Below are 15,284 nucleotides of genomic sequence, written 5' to 3' on the forward strand. Positions count from 1 at the left end.
ACTTTAAAAAGATTTTAATATCAGTATCTTCTAAAGTTTGATTCCTTCCGTGTGGGTTCTGCATGTTCTCTGCATGTTTACATTTAGTCCTCCACCTACTATGGTTTCCTCACTATCATCTGCAGTCATGCTGGCTAGGTTAAATGTACCTGTGTATGCGTGCATGCCCTGTGCTTGTGGAATAGGCTGATGGAAATCAATAAACAATCTTTTCTCAGATTCAACAAAAAAAACATGTCAGACCATGTCACTGGAGGATCAGAAACCCATATGAATAGTTCTGGAAGACAATATTGCAAATCTTTCCCTACATCAAGGAAGTCAGAAAGATTTCCTGTCTTTCACTGACTGTGCTATGCATGTTATCCATAAATCTGCTACAGCAGACTTATGACATTTAAAGACTTCACTCTCACAGTATCCTCCAGCAGGCACAAAAACTTCATTTGTTAAAAGTTAGTTTAAAAGTTAGGATAATACCAGCTGCAGATTACTGCACCCAACTCAGGGTTACATGAAAATAATATGAATGTGCGATTCATAAGCAAATGTATTTCTACACACTGCAGACAGTCCAGTACATTCTCCACAAGAATAGAAGTATAAAAACTGATGCAAATCAATGCAGATGTGATAAATGCCTGTGTTCATCATAAATGAGACAGTATATGGTATGTAAATATTCTTGTCTGCCTTCATGTTGAAAAACTTTGGTTTCAGATGTCTGGAACTGTAAAATTCAAATGTGTACCACTGTAAGAGTAAACATATGGTTAAGCTCTCATATATTTTTGTTGCAAACAGCTTCTTGGAGTTATTTCACAGTAGGAAAAAATGTTGTATCCCGCAACTTTTTTTACATGTTATAAAGCTACATGAAATGACATTGGGCCCCCTGCCGATGAGAGTGAAACTGAATCTGCGTTTTCCAGCCCACTGCACTGCAGCATCATTTCTGGACTGAAGAGAAACAGTTTGGGAACAAGACAAAATAGCATGCTTTTCATGACAAACACGCACACTAAAACATATTAGCACACATATTTGGTAGACCTGCTGAATCATAGTGTCCATGAAAAGCAAAAGCTTTATTCAAAAAATATATTCTATTTTGTGTGACACCAACGAATCTATCATGCTTTGCTTGAGGTAATAATGACAATTTTAGAACACAAATGGAAAATGAGAAATGGTTTTATACAATCATACAAGAAAACTGTCTCCTTTTAAATACTGAAAGTTTCTAAATGTTACAAATAAATGTAGAATCAATTAATGCCAGTATAATAAGTATACAGCACTGTGTCAGCTTACACGGGTAGTGCACCACATTAGGTAAGTGAAAGAAAATATCAATGATTCACCCATCTGTAATTTAACCTGCTTTAGGTGAAATTTTCATATCAGACAATTAGAGCAGCTTGCTAATGTCCATAATCTAAGCTTTATTACAAATCATAACATTTTAAACTGTATATTTAAAATCAGAAGGCCAATGTACAGTATACAGTATATAACTGCTCAATAGACATGACACGGATTTTCCACAAGTTCATTTGCACATTCAAGGACTGTAATAGAAGCTTTGGCTTTCTAACAGTATCATCAGTAAAACATATGTGAGACCGCCTTCTAGTTCTCATAAGATAAATATAAGATTTACAATAATGGACTTTTTTATTAATTAAAATGAAGTATGAGACAAATTTTTAACCAACGCTTAAATGCGTTAAATTAAAATGTAATGTCAAAGCATTTTATAGTTACTTAATGCATTTTAAGTCTTCAGATTTTCAAAAAATATGGAATTTATTTTTATTATATTTTATTATAATAAGTACACATCCATTTTCTAACCACTTTATTCAATCCAAGGTCGAAGGGGGCACTAGAGCATATAATATATACACATATTAATAGAAAGTTTAAAAAATAGTGAGACAAACTGATACATCTATGTATTACTGCAGTACTGCTTAAAAAGCCCTCAAAGTACTAAAAGAATTACTAAAGAGAAGCCATTGACTATTCAAACTATTGACAGAGACAAGTTTCAAAATAACAGCAAGGAACCTGATTTTTTTAATCTTTTGGTCATGAACAGGAAAACAACTACAATATTTTAAAAGAAAAAGAATATTGTACTGGATGATCCAAAATACAAATATAACAAAATTCGGGGGCTTTTTTATCTACTTTTTGTTTAATTGTTTGTTTCCTAAGAAATTTTCAGTTTCGGTATCCCTAAGTACCACAGAGCTAGAGAGATCTGCCAAGGCAGTGAACTGTACACCATTCTTTGTCCACAGTAAATATTCGCACACTACCACTTTCCAAAGTGGCTATCAAACAGAAAAAAAAACTGTATTCGTGTAAGACCACAGCATGCTTTCACCCAGAAAAATAAAACCCGAAATACTTTCCACCAAATCTAAACAAACTGCCCCTTGCTAACCAACCACTGAAAGAAGAGGAAACTCCACCACGTTTCTCCCACAGAGGGCTGGATTTTATAAGAGCTGCTCGGATGTAAAACTTCAGCAAGGCACTGGGGTTTTGTGGTAGTGCCTCTTTAAAATTCTAGCCATGAGAGGAGAGAATGTCAGGCAGCGGATTGAGAGTCTGGCTGATGCCAGCAGAGAAAGAAGCTGATTGTTAAGTGATAAGTAGTTCAAATACTTCATTACTCTACTTAGTACCAAAAGCGTAAGCACATTCAGACAATAATGCAAACAACAGAAACGACACAAAATCGAAAGCCAGGCAGCTGAAATAAAAAGGTCAGAAAATCAAAAGAGAGTCTGGCAAATAAGACCAGCCATCCGCATTCCTAACATGATAAATTAAAAAAGATTCCAGCCTAAATCCCTTAACTGGCATTTACCCATCCAGCTTCTTCCTTGGTGCCCTAACAGGACTCTCGTTGAGCCGCTATCTTTTACCAGGCTTCAAGGCTAATAGATATGTAGAACAACCTACGTAAAGCAAATAGAAGCATCAGGACCCAGTATCCCCTATATAAGTCGAAGGTCATGCACAGGGATAGCAACGGAAAAGACTCTGAGCAGGTACTGTATTTACATGTTTTCACATCCTTCGAAAACCCCAATGGCACTGCCCTTGTGTAGTGTGAAAAACTACATATTAACTGACATTGATAAGTAATGACGGATGAACAGTGGTTAATAGTGATTGATTTACTGCTACCTAAAAATAGAAATGTTAATTATTTTCACAAAAGGCTGTCTCTGTGTCATTCGAGTCACTACCGAACAGCAGGATACGCACTATGATCTTCTGCCCTATTAACACGGACACTTTCCTTCACGTAGCACCAGCATCATTTGTAGAAACCCTCCCTTAATAACGAACACAAATTCAATGCTGTGCAAAAGGATGTGGTTTGTGTCTCATGAGATGACGCTGTGGGAGAAGTCGTTAATTGTCCATTTTCTGGAGTTGTGATACATCAAAGATTTGCAATTGCAGTTTAGGTCTCAAACCCAAGATGTACTGTGCTCTAATGTGGTCACTGTATCTGAAGATTTCCACATTTAAGACTGGTACAGTGACAGAAAACAGCAGATGCAAAACATGCAGTAAAGTACAGTTTCACCACACAGTACTGGTAGTAAGTCATCCAATAAAATTATAATCCTGGCTTCTTTAAGCCTTTTGTTGGTACACCGATAAAGTATAATCCAACTCAATATTACACACAGGTAGAATATGCAGTGATGTACTATAAATCCTTTTAAAATTATTTATCACTTATTTTGTGTCCCATCTATCTGGTGTCCTAAATTATAAAAGCCTAGCATTTCATTGGTGGAAATTTAATCAAGTAAAAAACACTAAATAGCAGATGCATTCAAAAAATACTTTTAAGTAATTAATTTTCTATTTTTGCAGTACATAACACAAAAATGACTTTAAATATACAGTAATTAATGTGTGAATTTAAATACAGTAACTCTTAAATAGTGTTAAGGAACATTATTAAAACTGGTAGTTTAATTGAAATCTACCAAAACTCACAGCAGCTTCTTCTAGCGACAAGTAATGCTGAAATAAACTGCTTGGTACCAGATGTTATGGGTATTGTTTTCAGTAAAAAATCTCTATTGAATTTACAGTGCACCCGGGCCTCTTTTGCTGTAGACTTCCCTGCACATCCACAGGCGCCTTGCATTCCTCATTTTTACCAGCTGGTGATCCGAGCACTGCAGCAGCTGTAATACTGTTGTTATGGTGGAGGCAGTGAAGGGGAGGGGGCCTGCCTATGTACACTGACTGGAACGGCTCCTGAGAGAAAAGTCATATATCCTTCAGTCTGCAAAACCTCCACTGGCACTGGGGCGAGCCTGCTAAATTGAAATACAAGTTCCTATTGTGACAGTTCTCAGGCACGTTGTGCATTTATGGAGTTTGGATATGGAATTTCTTCAATGACTGGCAGAAAAGCAGAACAAAAATATTGCTGAAAAATAAAATATCCACAAAGTTTTGTTAATAAAGTGCGGACCCTTCTGTTGTTATTTAGACTTTTAAATAAGAGACTTCAGTAAGCTTGTCTGAATTCCAAGTCTTTGAAAATGTTTTTGAAGGACATGTTAGTGTGCTATGACTATATTTACTTACCACAATAGACTTTCAACACCAAATAAGTATAATAACTTTGACACTGTATTTTCCTGCATAGCTGTCCTCCCAGTCTGCAAGCACGAAATGAATTCAGCCATTGTCTGCTGGTCTCATGATTCCATATTTCAGGCCTACCTTCATTGTGGAGGTCCTCCCTTGTGCTGCCGGATTCCCTTCTGCTGGCAGACCTGCGGTACACCACGTGAACTCGCCCCTTCTCTTCCACTTCCTGCTGCCCCTTCTCTAAGGGCTCAATGAAAAACTCTCCATTATCAGTGCGAATCAGGCCTGCCTGGAAAAAGAGTTTCCCATGTTAGTACTGTCATCTAACTCAAAGGCCTACTGTATCAAGCCAGCCGGATGGCTCCCTACAGCACTGTTCTGGCAGCTCTGTGTGTCAGACTGCACATATCATGGTTTCTGAAGGCGTAAAAATTGACAACTAGGCTGAGAACTGAAGGGAAAAAAACGAAAAAACCTCACACAGACGATGACCTAAGCTTTCATGCTAACACAGCTTTCAACAGTAGAGATGTTTTTGAAAATTCCTTTGGCAAAGCTTGTTTCTCCAAAACAACAGTCTGTCCACTTTGATTAGAAGAACTGGGTGTCCTGTCCCTGGATCCCCAATTATTTAAATATAATGGGACCAAGTGGCAAACTCTATAGGAATTTCGGGAACCAGTAAAGACAATCAATATGTGCTCACAAAAAGAGACATTTCTTGTTTTAAAGTTAAAATAATTGGTGTCCAGGAATCAAGGACTATAGGTCACTACCATATTGCTACAGTACCAGTTAATATGCATGTACACAGCTCTTTTAATGCAAGCCAACTTCTTGCACGCCCAGAAATGGATCTTAAAGCCAGACCCTGATGGAGAATCTCTGAGGTAATATGGGATGCTGCACCAAACTGCTAGGACCAATAGGATCTAAGCATGTAGGAGTAAACATGCATCACTGTGAGGTGTCCTAGGGTGTCCAAAGTGTTTAACAAGCAGATTAGTATGGTAGTGACTCCAGCCACTGCTGTGTGTTGTTGGGGTTAGAAAGATGAGCTTGTCTAAAATAATAACCTACTGGGAAAAAAGTAACAACTCATTGGAAGAATAATGTGTGTGTATATAGTCAATGGATTGGATTGGATATGGATTATGAGTATGAATATTAATGATTTTTTGCCATGGCACAACAACAGGGAGAAAGAACCATCTTAAAACTTATAATTCCACCTTAGTATTAAATACAGTGTTTTATTCCACATTAGTACTTTATGTTGTATATTATATATAACAGGTATATCTGGGTAGTATGGAAAGACACGTCACTGCGTGTGCTGCAAAAGAGCAAGCAGAGGTTAATTCCCAATGGGAAAGTAAAAAGAAAGATGAGAAAACACAACGTTTGGGCTGTGGAGCCTCTTCGTGCGGGTGGGTGGGAAAATGAGGCAGGGCAGGAGCTTGAGACCAAGGGGTGAAGTAAGGAGGACAGAAAAGAGAATATCTTTCTGCTTTTCAGCAGGGGATTAAGTTGTTCTTTTTATATAATACATATATACATATAAAGGTTACCCTTAGTCTTAGAAGTCATAATAGTTCTGTCTTCCAAATGCTGAAGTATGGCAGAAGCTAATATGCATACTCATTATTCATTGTAAATGCATGCTCTTACATAACTATTCTTATAGTTGTATTTAAGTTCTTTGGAAGATACATATATCTGTATATATTAAACATAAAGAGGAAAGAAAAGAGAGAGAAGATACTCGAAGTGAAGCCACTGGCTCATTACAATGTTGTTCACAGTCTCTGGATTCTCAGCTCCACCATCATAAAGGACTTGAAATGTGCTGGAAACAATGTCTTGAACCTCCTTCCTTGTTTGATTTAATGAGCACAGAGAGCCGTCTGGAGCTGTCACTGTTTCAGACAGCGAGACTGCTGAATCCTCCACCGACAGGCAGGTGTACCTTGACTGCTCCTAGACTGTTTTGTTTTCACGCCATTTATATACAGCAGATGAACCCTGTGCTTGCTGCTTAAACAAGGAGCTTTTTTTTTACTCTTATCATCTAAAAAATAAACAAACTAGATAGGAAACCAATAAAGAACCAATCAACCAATCACCGCAGTGCAACAAAATGTACTGTATACATAAAATTTAGCAAATCAGGCATACATAGAAATAACCCTCTATAGGGGCAGCATCACTGCCAAAGATGCCAGATGTTATGGCCTGGCATTGCCAAATCGTTCCTTGATGTTTCTATCAGTCTCTCCCTGTCTCCCTGTCTCTCTCTATAGGTATGTGTATCAGAAGCATCAGCTTTCTGAAGTGTATGTTATTGTTCTCCGGTGAAGTTCAGTGATTCCATCATCCACCCACAAAAAAAAACATAAATGTCAAAAATGCTCTGTTAATCTTCATTTCAGCCTCTGTGACCTGAAATTTTTGACCTGCCCAAACTTTGGCTGCTGGTGGATAGATATAATTACTGAGATCGGCCTTGCAAGCGGTCAGCGCTGAGACAATCAGTGGTACGCATGGAGAGTCGAAATTCTGTGTCACTGCTCCATCTTGTCTCTACCAGCAAATGGGAAGCTGGGACAAACTTTCTCATTCTACTCAAAAGACAAAGAGAAAGCTCTGCTGGATTTCATTCTCCCCATGTACAGACTCAGGTTCCGGATAAACAGTTAAACGTCCTACAGCAATTTAAAGACAGCAATACCACAGACTTTTTTCAGTACACTGCAAGCTATCATTTAAGCATGCAAATATATATATATATATCTCCACAAACATTTTGGCAGTCTCTGAATTTAATTTTAGTTGATCCAGGCCTAATTATACTTGGTTTACAACTGTGCAAGGACTGTCAGTCAGTCTTTGTGCAGTTAAATATAAGTGATAGCTTACAAATGTTTGTATTTATCATAATTTTCTTAATATATTCAGACTTATTCTGTCAGAATAAAAACATTAATTATAAAACAATTTCAAAAATTTGGAAAGCAGTTGTTGCATAAATTCAGCAAGAAACAGGACATTTCTATAATCTACTGTATAATACACTACTACTGAATTATATATTGCACCACTAGGTTTTATATAAATATAGGCTTCAGTGCTCTATGATATTTATATTATTTTTGAAGCAGAACATTCATTGTGCAGCATGTATGAAAACACATTTATAAAATGTCATACTACATTTCTCACCTTTCCAAACAGTATATTCAGATATATACTCAAGGTTCAAAAATACGAATTTTCACACAATAAAAACTGTTTATCATATCTCCTCACAAAATACATTAAATAACAGAGTACAATATCACCTTTCTTCAGAAGTAAACCAACAGCACTGAACATTTTATTGAAAGAGTTAAGTGAAAAATACTTCAACTATGTCCTGCTTTGGGAACACACTATGGTTAGACCCTGAATATAAGGTAAGTGTTCTACCAGATTCATCAGTCATCCAAATCAAGATCCCATACAGTAGTTTCAGCTTGCTAATAATATGTAATCTGACAGTAATACTAAGCACAAAAATGTTTAGATGATTTTTCCAAAAATGGCTAAGATGAAGCTCTACAACTTAATTAGGCAAGTCAAAGGGATCTCATCTCATCTGTAGGAGGTTGAAGAGTTTTCTTCCTTTCGACAGTAATCCTTAAAAAACCAAAGCAGACAAAGAAGTTCCTAGTTCCTGTAGATGTATAGACAGATGGAAACGGACTTTCTCTCCAGCTAAAACACTAGGATAAAGATACAATCAAGATGGGATACTAACAATAAGGAAGAATGCTAGAGTAAGATTTCTGTATGTTTCCTCACATAGTGAGAACTGAACTGTGACTTTCTGGCCACAGCTATAAGAATCAAAAATCTGTGAGACGAGGGAAGTGCCCAACAGAATCCTGCTACAATTTCTTGACTTAAAATGAATTTTTCACAGAATTATTTTTATCACAGACTGGGACAGCCAGTTATCCTTTAGCCCAACTCCCCCATCTGGGGAGATACAAAATGAATACAATTTAGGTCATAGATGTTACAGAAAGATATTGCTGCCTGGTAATCTGTCCAGAGAAGAGCAGCTAGATAAATTCCAAGGCTTCAAGTAATGCCCTACCTGAAGCAACAGAACCTTTTTTAGTCTTGAACAAACAAAACTATGAGGTGACCTCAAGCCAAATAGCCTTATGCACACATGCTTCCTTCTCTTCTCTTTCACATGCAAACTGAAAAAGAAAGCATCAGGGCTTTCGTTTCAATATCAAGAGGGACAAAGCTCCTATGGGGCCGTGTTAGCAGCCCAACAAAAAACGACTGCTGTGTTGTCCACACAAGACCCGGCTCCCAGCTCCGCCCCACTACACATCAACAGCTGATTGTGTCCACCAATCGGAGGTCTTGACCAACGATGACATCATAGAAGGCTGCACATTAATGGCTGCCACAGAAGGCCTCATGATCAGCTTCTCTCTACAGCAGTAGTATATTTACATGCCAAGGACTTTATAGTCTTTTATAGTAAATTAGATAGTCATGAATCTGCTTATCCATTATGCAAGAGACAAATGTGTACTAATTGTAACATTTGTAAAAATAAAAGAAGCAGACGTAATAGGTATTTTTCAGCTTTTTTTTCAGTGGAGTCTGGGCAAATGACCCTTGACAAACAATTTAAACATATCGAAAAGTAAAGCACACAGACACACCAAATTCCACACACCAACACTACCAACTTTGTAAATGTATAATCCTTCATTCATTGCCATCCAGTCGGTATCATTTTCAAACCCGTCAGTATCATTTTCCAGCTAGTCTGCTTTCAGACTCCAGCTATATTGGTTTGAAAGAAATGGCACGAAGCCTGCAATTTAAAGAACACATTAACTTGTGCACACACGTCTGACCAGGCAAAACCCGGTTCAGGCTCTGCTACAAAAAAGCACCATAATGCCTACCCCTTTGACAACTCTAAAACCATCTGTAAAAATGTGGAAAATCCACCCCACATTTCATGGTGTCAAACAGGAGCATCTCAATGTGCTGTACAAAGCCAGGATAATACAACAAATCAGAAGACTGACAAAAAAAAATTAAACAAAATAAAAATACTTTTGTGAAGATGACTAACTCTGTGTACTCCATATGTTGTGAATTGCATGAAATGCAATTCACAACATATGGCACTAACAGCAAATGAATCAACCAAACACAAATAAAATGCCCAAAAGCTTTAATATGCCTACACATATTTTCAACAAAGATAAGAGTGCACCATCCTGGAGTGTGAGACACATTTAATTTCTGTTCCCTGCCACAGAGCAAATTTTAACATTTGCACACTACACATCTACTTATAGTCAGTAAGTGCATCAAACAGAACAGAAAAACTCATTCTAGTTTGAAACTTCCATGTTCCATTTAAACTTACAACTAAATCCATTTCCTTTACTTTCTATTAATCTTCTGTATTAAACTCTGTCATACAACCCTGAGTGTGAATTAAAGTATCTTACTATTACTATAACAGTACATTACTATCATCCAACGGTTTTATTTCAAAACAAAATCAGTGCTGAATATTATAAAAACACATGCATTTTTCCCTAAAAATAATAGCATTGCACAATCCTGCAACACCACTTTTTTCTCTGATATTCTGACCCATTTAACAAGTTGCAGATTAGAGACAAGACCTTTTGAATGTCTGTCAACCACCCACTGAACTTCAATTTGAAATAGACGGCTGATGCTTCCCCTATAGAGTGTGTTTCCATCAGCCTGCCTTCGTCTGTAAAATATAAATAGAAAGCCTTGTTTCGGATTTCAGAACTATATCAAGTTTATATAGCCAGGAAGTATTCTAAGTGCAGACAAACAGAATTCTAAACTTCTTCCAAATGCATTCTGCAATGCACCATTCTAAAAACATTTCACTCCGGATCAAGCTAGCTGGACACTACATGTTCCCATATCTTTGAAGAAGAACTGCTTTAGAAATGACTACATCTCACAAAAATTGCTGGCCTTCATAAACCAACAGTGAAATGTTGTTTTTATTTTCTGTTTATGCGTTCTTATTTGTTAAAAATATTGCATAAATATATTGTATCCTTATCAAACAGACTGGTCATTAGTCCAAGACAGTAACGTTATCTTAAAACAAGAACAATTATTATTACTAAACCCAGGTTGTGCCATTTCAAATTAACTGGTATGTATCATAACTTACAGTATGAGATTCGAAAAATATTAAAACACACCTTCAACTTTTATAAATACTCTATTCCTAGTTTCTGCATGTCTGCTTGAAAATAAAGTCACATTTGAAGCTGCACGATCCTATTGGAATGGTTTAACCCTTCAGCAGAGACGCCAATAAATGATTTCAGTATTTCAGTATGAAGCTATAAAAGCAATGCCTATGACAAGCTGTCCAAAAAACAGCACTGATCTGAATATATGAACATAGAATAAAGGGAAAATGTGGTACAGAGATTTGCTTAAAGTTTTTTGTCTGTCATTTTTTAAGCTTTTGAAGTCAGAACACTGTCAAACAGGAGCTCAAATGACAGAAACATTTAACATGAGGATTCCTACAGTTAGTGCCTGTCCTCCTAACAGAAGTACTCCTACACTCAAGAACAAAGCAAATATTCGAATATAGAGCTGGGCTGTGCCTGTTTCTTCTTCAGTAGAACACATTCAATTTATTGGTCCATAAAGGTACAGTATCTACCAATACACCTCAGAGTTCTCAAGACTGCGCTGTCTCACAACTCATCACCTGAGAAAGAAAAATAACATCTGTTGAACATTCTCCAAGTAGCTCAGGGAAAGAATACATTTTCCTTTCTTTTGTATTCAAAGGCATTCTATTCTTGTGCCATTTATGACAGCTTTCATCCAATGCAACATCCCTAGATGATGATGGTTTAATTAGACCATTTCATTAAAATAATGACTTTAAAATGTTAAACTCTATGACTAGAGTCTTGGAGTTAAGCAGTAGTAACAATGAGCCTAGTATGCATTTGAGCTACAAATGAGAGGGCACAGTGGGGCATGATATTGTGTTCTGTCCTTTTCATCTACGTACACAGCACACTAATATCCAACCGCTTCCAAATGCATCAAGTTGGAAAATATTTTAAAAGTCACGATTCTATTTGAAAAGCAAGTGAGGAGCACTACTTCAAGGGTTAACAAAGTGTACTGTTGGATTCCTCAGACGCACAGCTGTTCTGACACAGATGTTGCAGCTGACGAGCCCATAAAAAATAATTAGAAAGTATTCATTTGAAATACATAAAACAACATGTCCCTGAAACCACCAGGTTTGCACAATCAAGCTCTCTCTGGGGTTAGCCATGGTAAGAAAAGTGTGAACTATTCATTATTGCATTTTATGTACAGTCTACACGGGTTTTAATGGGAAAGTCTCACAGAGGTCTGCTAAGTAGGGATCAAATTTCAAGCTCCCCACTCAATCAACTCAACACTGTTCAATTTGGAAAACTTCCCACAAACACTTAGCCACGGGACAGCAGAGGTACGCCCTGCACATATCTTTCTCACATATCCTTAGTGCAACAGGCAAGGTGGTAATGATGCAATAAAAAAACAAATAAATCAGATGTCTAATTAAACATCAAAGTCACTTGTTACTTCCCTGCCGATGTGTCTTTCAGTCAGCAGGGGCAGGTGACAACAACTTAACTAGGAACAAGAATAAAATGTAATAAAATGCTGAGTGAGGGTTTTAATTATTCAGGTTTATTGTGTAGACTTTACTGTGCAAAAAACATTAATACCTGAGCATGTTTTCTTTGTTCATAAAGTTTAAATAAAAAATCAAAGTAAGTTCTCAGAATCTCATTCAGTGTTCACAAAAGATCATGCTAAGACTCCTCTGTCTCCTGTCTAGATATGTTAAAAGTGACTGAAAATTAGGAAATGCTAATAAATGATGCAGTGATCAAAGTGTGAGAAGCAAAAATATGTTTTAAGACAGAGAGCTCATAGGATAGACCCTGAGCCAAGAGATTTCTGAGAATTATGTTATAGGAGTTATTGTAAATGTATCCAGAGTTTCTCCCATGTTTTGATGCCCTGCCACTGTACATAAGGATTTGTGTTTGTTCTGGTTGTGGCAATGTAAGTGAAGTCAATCAGTTGAATTGGAAACACCTGTGGTACTAGCTTTATACCACTGAGGTGCATGTGGAGCTGGTGGGCCTCCAAAAGATTAATACTGCAGGCGCACACACACCCAAGCTTCATACATCTGTGATTTTTTTACACGACCATTTGTAAGTCATGTCTGTGAAAGTACTTGTTCATCAGCATAAATTTGCATATTGGCATTTGTGTAATAAATGTTCTAATACCAAGAGAAAAGTCTCCTGCCCAGCAACACAGTAATGTGTTGACCCACCTTTTGAAGTATACATTATAAGGACATAAATTATTAGGTGAATGATTAAAAAATTATTGAAGGAATCCACTTTCTCAGCTTCAACACAGCTTCAACATGGCTGAATAGCATGTTCTAGACTCCCACAAGCCTTTGTGCTGAAATGTGTTCTTGTTTAGTCTCTAATGCACATCTTCTCAGTTATCACTGTGCTCTTGTTTGTGTGTCGCTTCACCTAGAAGAAGTCCATTGGGTTGACTATGTGAATGCATTTGACGATTCTGAGCACTGGAATCAAGTTCCCTCACATTCTCTTGTGTTCCTTTAACTTAACAATGGAAAACATTCCTTTAAGGCAAGGATTCAACTTTGTTTCCCTGGTTTGACCTGATACCTACCGTACCTAAGCTGTAATACTGCTGTCTAAGTCTTAGATACTCTACATTGTTCTTCTCTTTTGACTAAGTGTTGTTCTGTGGTAATAAAAAAATGATTTTAATGTGATATTCTAATGAAGAATTTGTTGTTTTGTCATAAGGCACTTGGTAATCCTAATAGATGTAAAATATTGTATTACAAAATGTGGCATTTTAGCTTTATAGCTACTTAGAGATCAACTGATTGTGCTCATGAGAAGGAACACCTAACAATGAGGCTATCACATCTGATGGATCACATTATCATCACTGTACAGTTATCATTAGGAATTGATGAGTGAATTTTGAGCAAACTTGTTGATGCTCATAAGCCATAACACACATATTGTAACACCATGGTGTAAATTTGAGCAGAATATGCTGATATCCTGCCAGAATAACATCATGCCATATGTATGTGTAAAGTTTAATATGTCACAGAGAAACTTTTGAACTCCTGCTCTATGCTTTGATAAAATCAATGTTTTTTCAAAAGATAATCTTGAGTGATTTGTCATGACTTCAGCTACAATACTAAACACTGTCATAATCACTTCTAATCCCTTCAGTACTGATGACAACGTGATTCAAATGACATCATTCGTTTCAAAACTGGAAACAATGACTGAAGTAGTGGTGATTTCTGTTTTTTTCATCACCTCATTTCTCTTTTTCTCATTCTTTTTATTTGATGTTTCTATCACACTGTATTTGTACTGTTCTTTCACACTGTATTTGTGTATCCCTCTGTAGCTTACCATCCTCTCCTGCCTATCCAGATATTGATAGAAAATCCTGTGTGATTTGTTTGGGAAGAGTAGCAGTCAGTTGCTATCTAAACCATGGTCCATATGGTGCTATCTTGCTGCTCTAGGAGTAGACAGGGATCCAGGACAGTGGACAGTGATTCTACATCAATCACTCTTCTTCATCTGAATCCTAGGTAAACTAATTAAAACTGGCTGGCTATAACATGTTCAATGACGTTGTCCTGCCCTGTCACCCATTAAAGTGAAGGCAGATTACATCAGAACAATATCTGGCCGACTGTTCCAGGGAACAAGTCAAATCAGTGAGGATCAAAGATCTCTCCTAGCTGAGGGCTCTCCAATATGATTGCAGAAGACATTGTTGAGAGATGATAGAAATCTCCACCTAACTAATAATACACAGATTCAGTAGTGCTTTCATACAGACACCAAAGCAACCCTTTTCAAAATAACACCCTTCTGTCAGAGCTACAAAGCAGAGAACTGCCCTTTATACCAAACAACCTTCAGTTTTCTTTTACCTGCAGCTGGAAACCAGAACACTATGTTCTTAATTTATCTTTCTCTCTCATAAACACCCCATAATATATACAATTTACTGTACTGCCCTCAGTAATCTTCCAAAGCAAAATTACTCCAGTTAAAACAAAAAAAGAAACAGATTTCTTTTTTTTAATAATGCAATTGCCAACACTATTTCTAAAAAGAAAAACAAAGCCTAGGCCTTTTTCATGTTTTATCATTCTCAAATGTTGAGGGCATGCAGGGTTCTTCAAAATAGCAATTACAGGGAGTGACAGACCTTGAGAGAGTGTGAGGAATCAGAATCAGTTTCATTCACCAACCAGAAATTGCAAGGCAGATCATACAAAAAGGTGCTGTATAATGATTCAAAAGTAGATAGACCAGCAGCAACATTGTCTTGATGAACAGTGAACAATTATGTTAGATTATCAAAGTGTAATGGTCTCAACGTCTTGCTTTGCAAACTTGCGTTTATCATATTGCTTTTAA

General features: G+C 37.0%; 1 protein-coding gene across 2 annotated transcripts in view; it reads right to left on the bottom strand.

Moving 5' to 3' along the window:
- Positions 1-15,284, bottom strand: part of LOC102694541 (A disintegrin and metalloproteinase with thrombospondin motifs 3) — a 65,672-nt gene that overhangs the window by 42,444 nt on the left and 7,944 nt on the right. The window contains exon 3 of one of the 2 annotated variants that reach the window (XM_015346215.2): positions 4,780-4,936. The exons of the other annotated variant lie outside the window; for it this stretch is intronic. Coding sequence (XP_015201701.2) covers positions 4,780-4,936 — 157 coding nt within the window. The remainder of the gene's footprint in view (positions 1-4,779; positions 4,937-15,284) is intronic. 2 annotated transcript variants of the gene reach the window in all.

Source organism: Lepisosteus oculatus, chromosome 4 (genome assembly GCF_040954835.1).
Source record: "Lepisosteus oculatus isolate fLepOcu1 chromosome 4, fLepOcu1.hap2, whole genome shotgun sequence".
Classification (NCBI taxonomy): domain Eukaryota; kingdom Metazoa; phylum Chordata; class Actinopteri; order Semionotiformes; family Lepisosteidae; genus Lepisosteus; species Lepisosteus oculatus.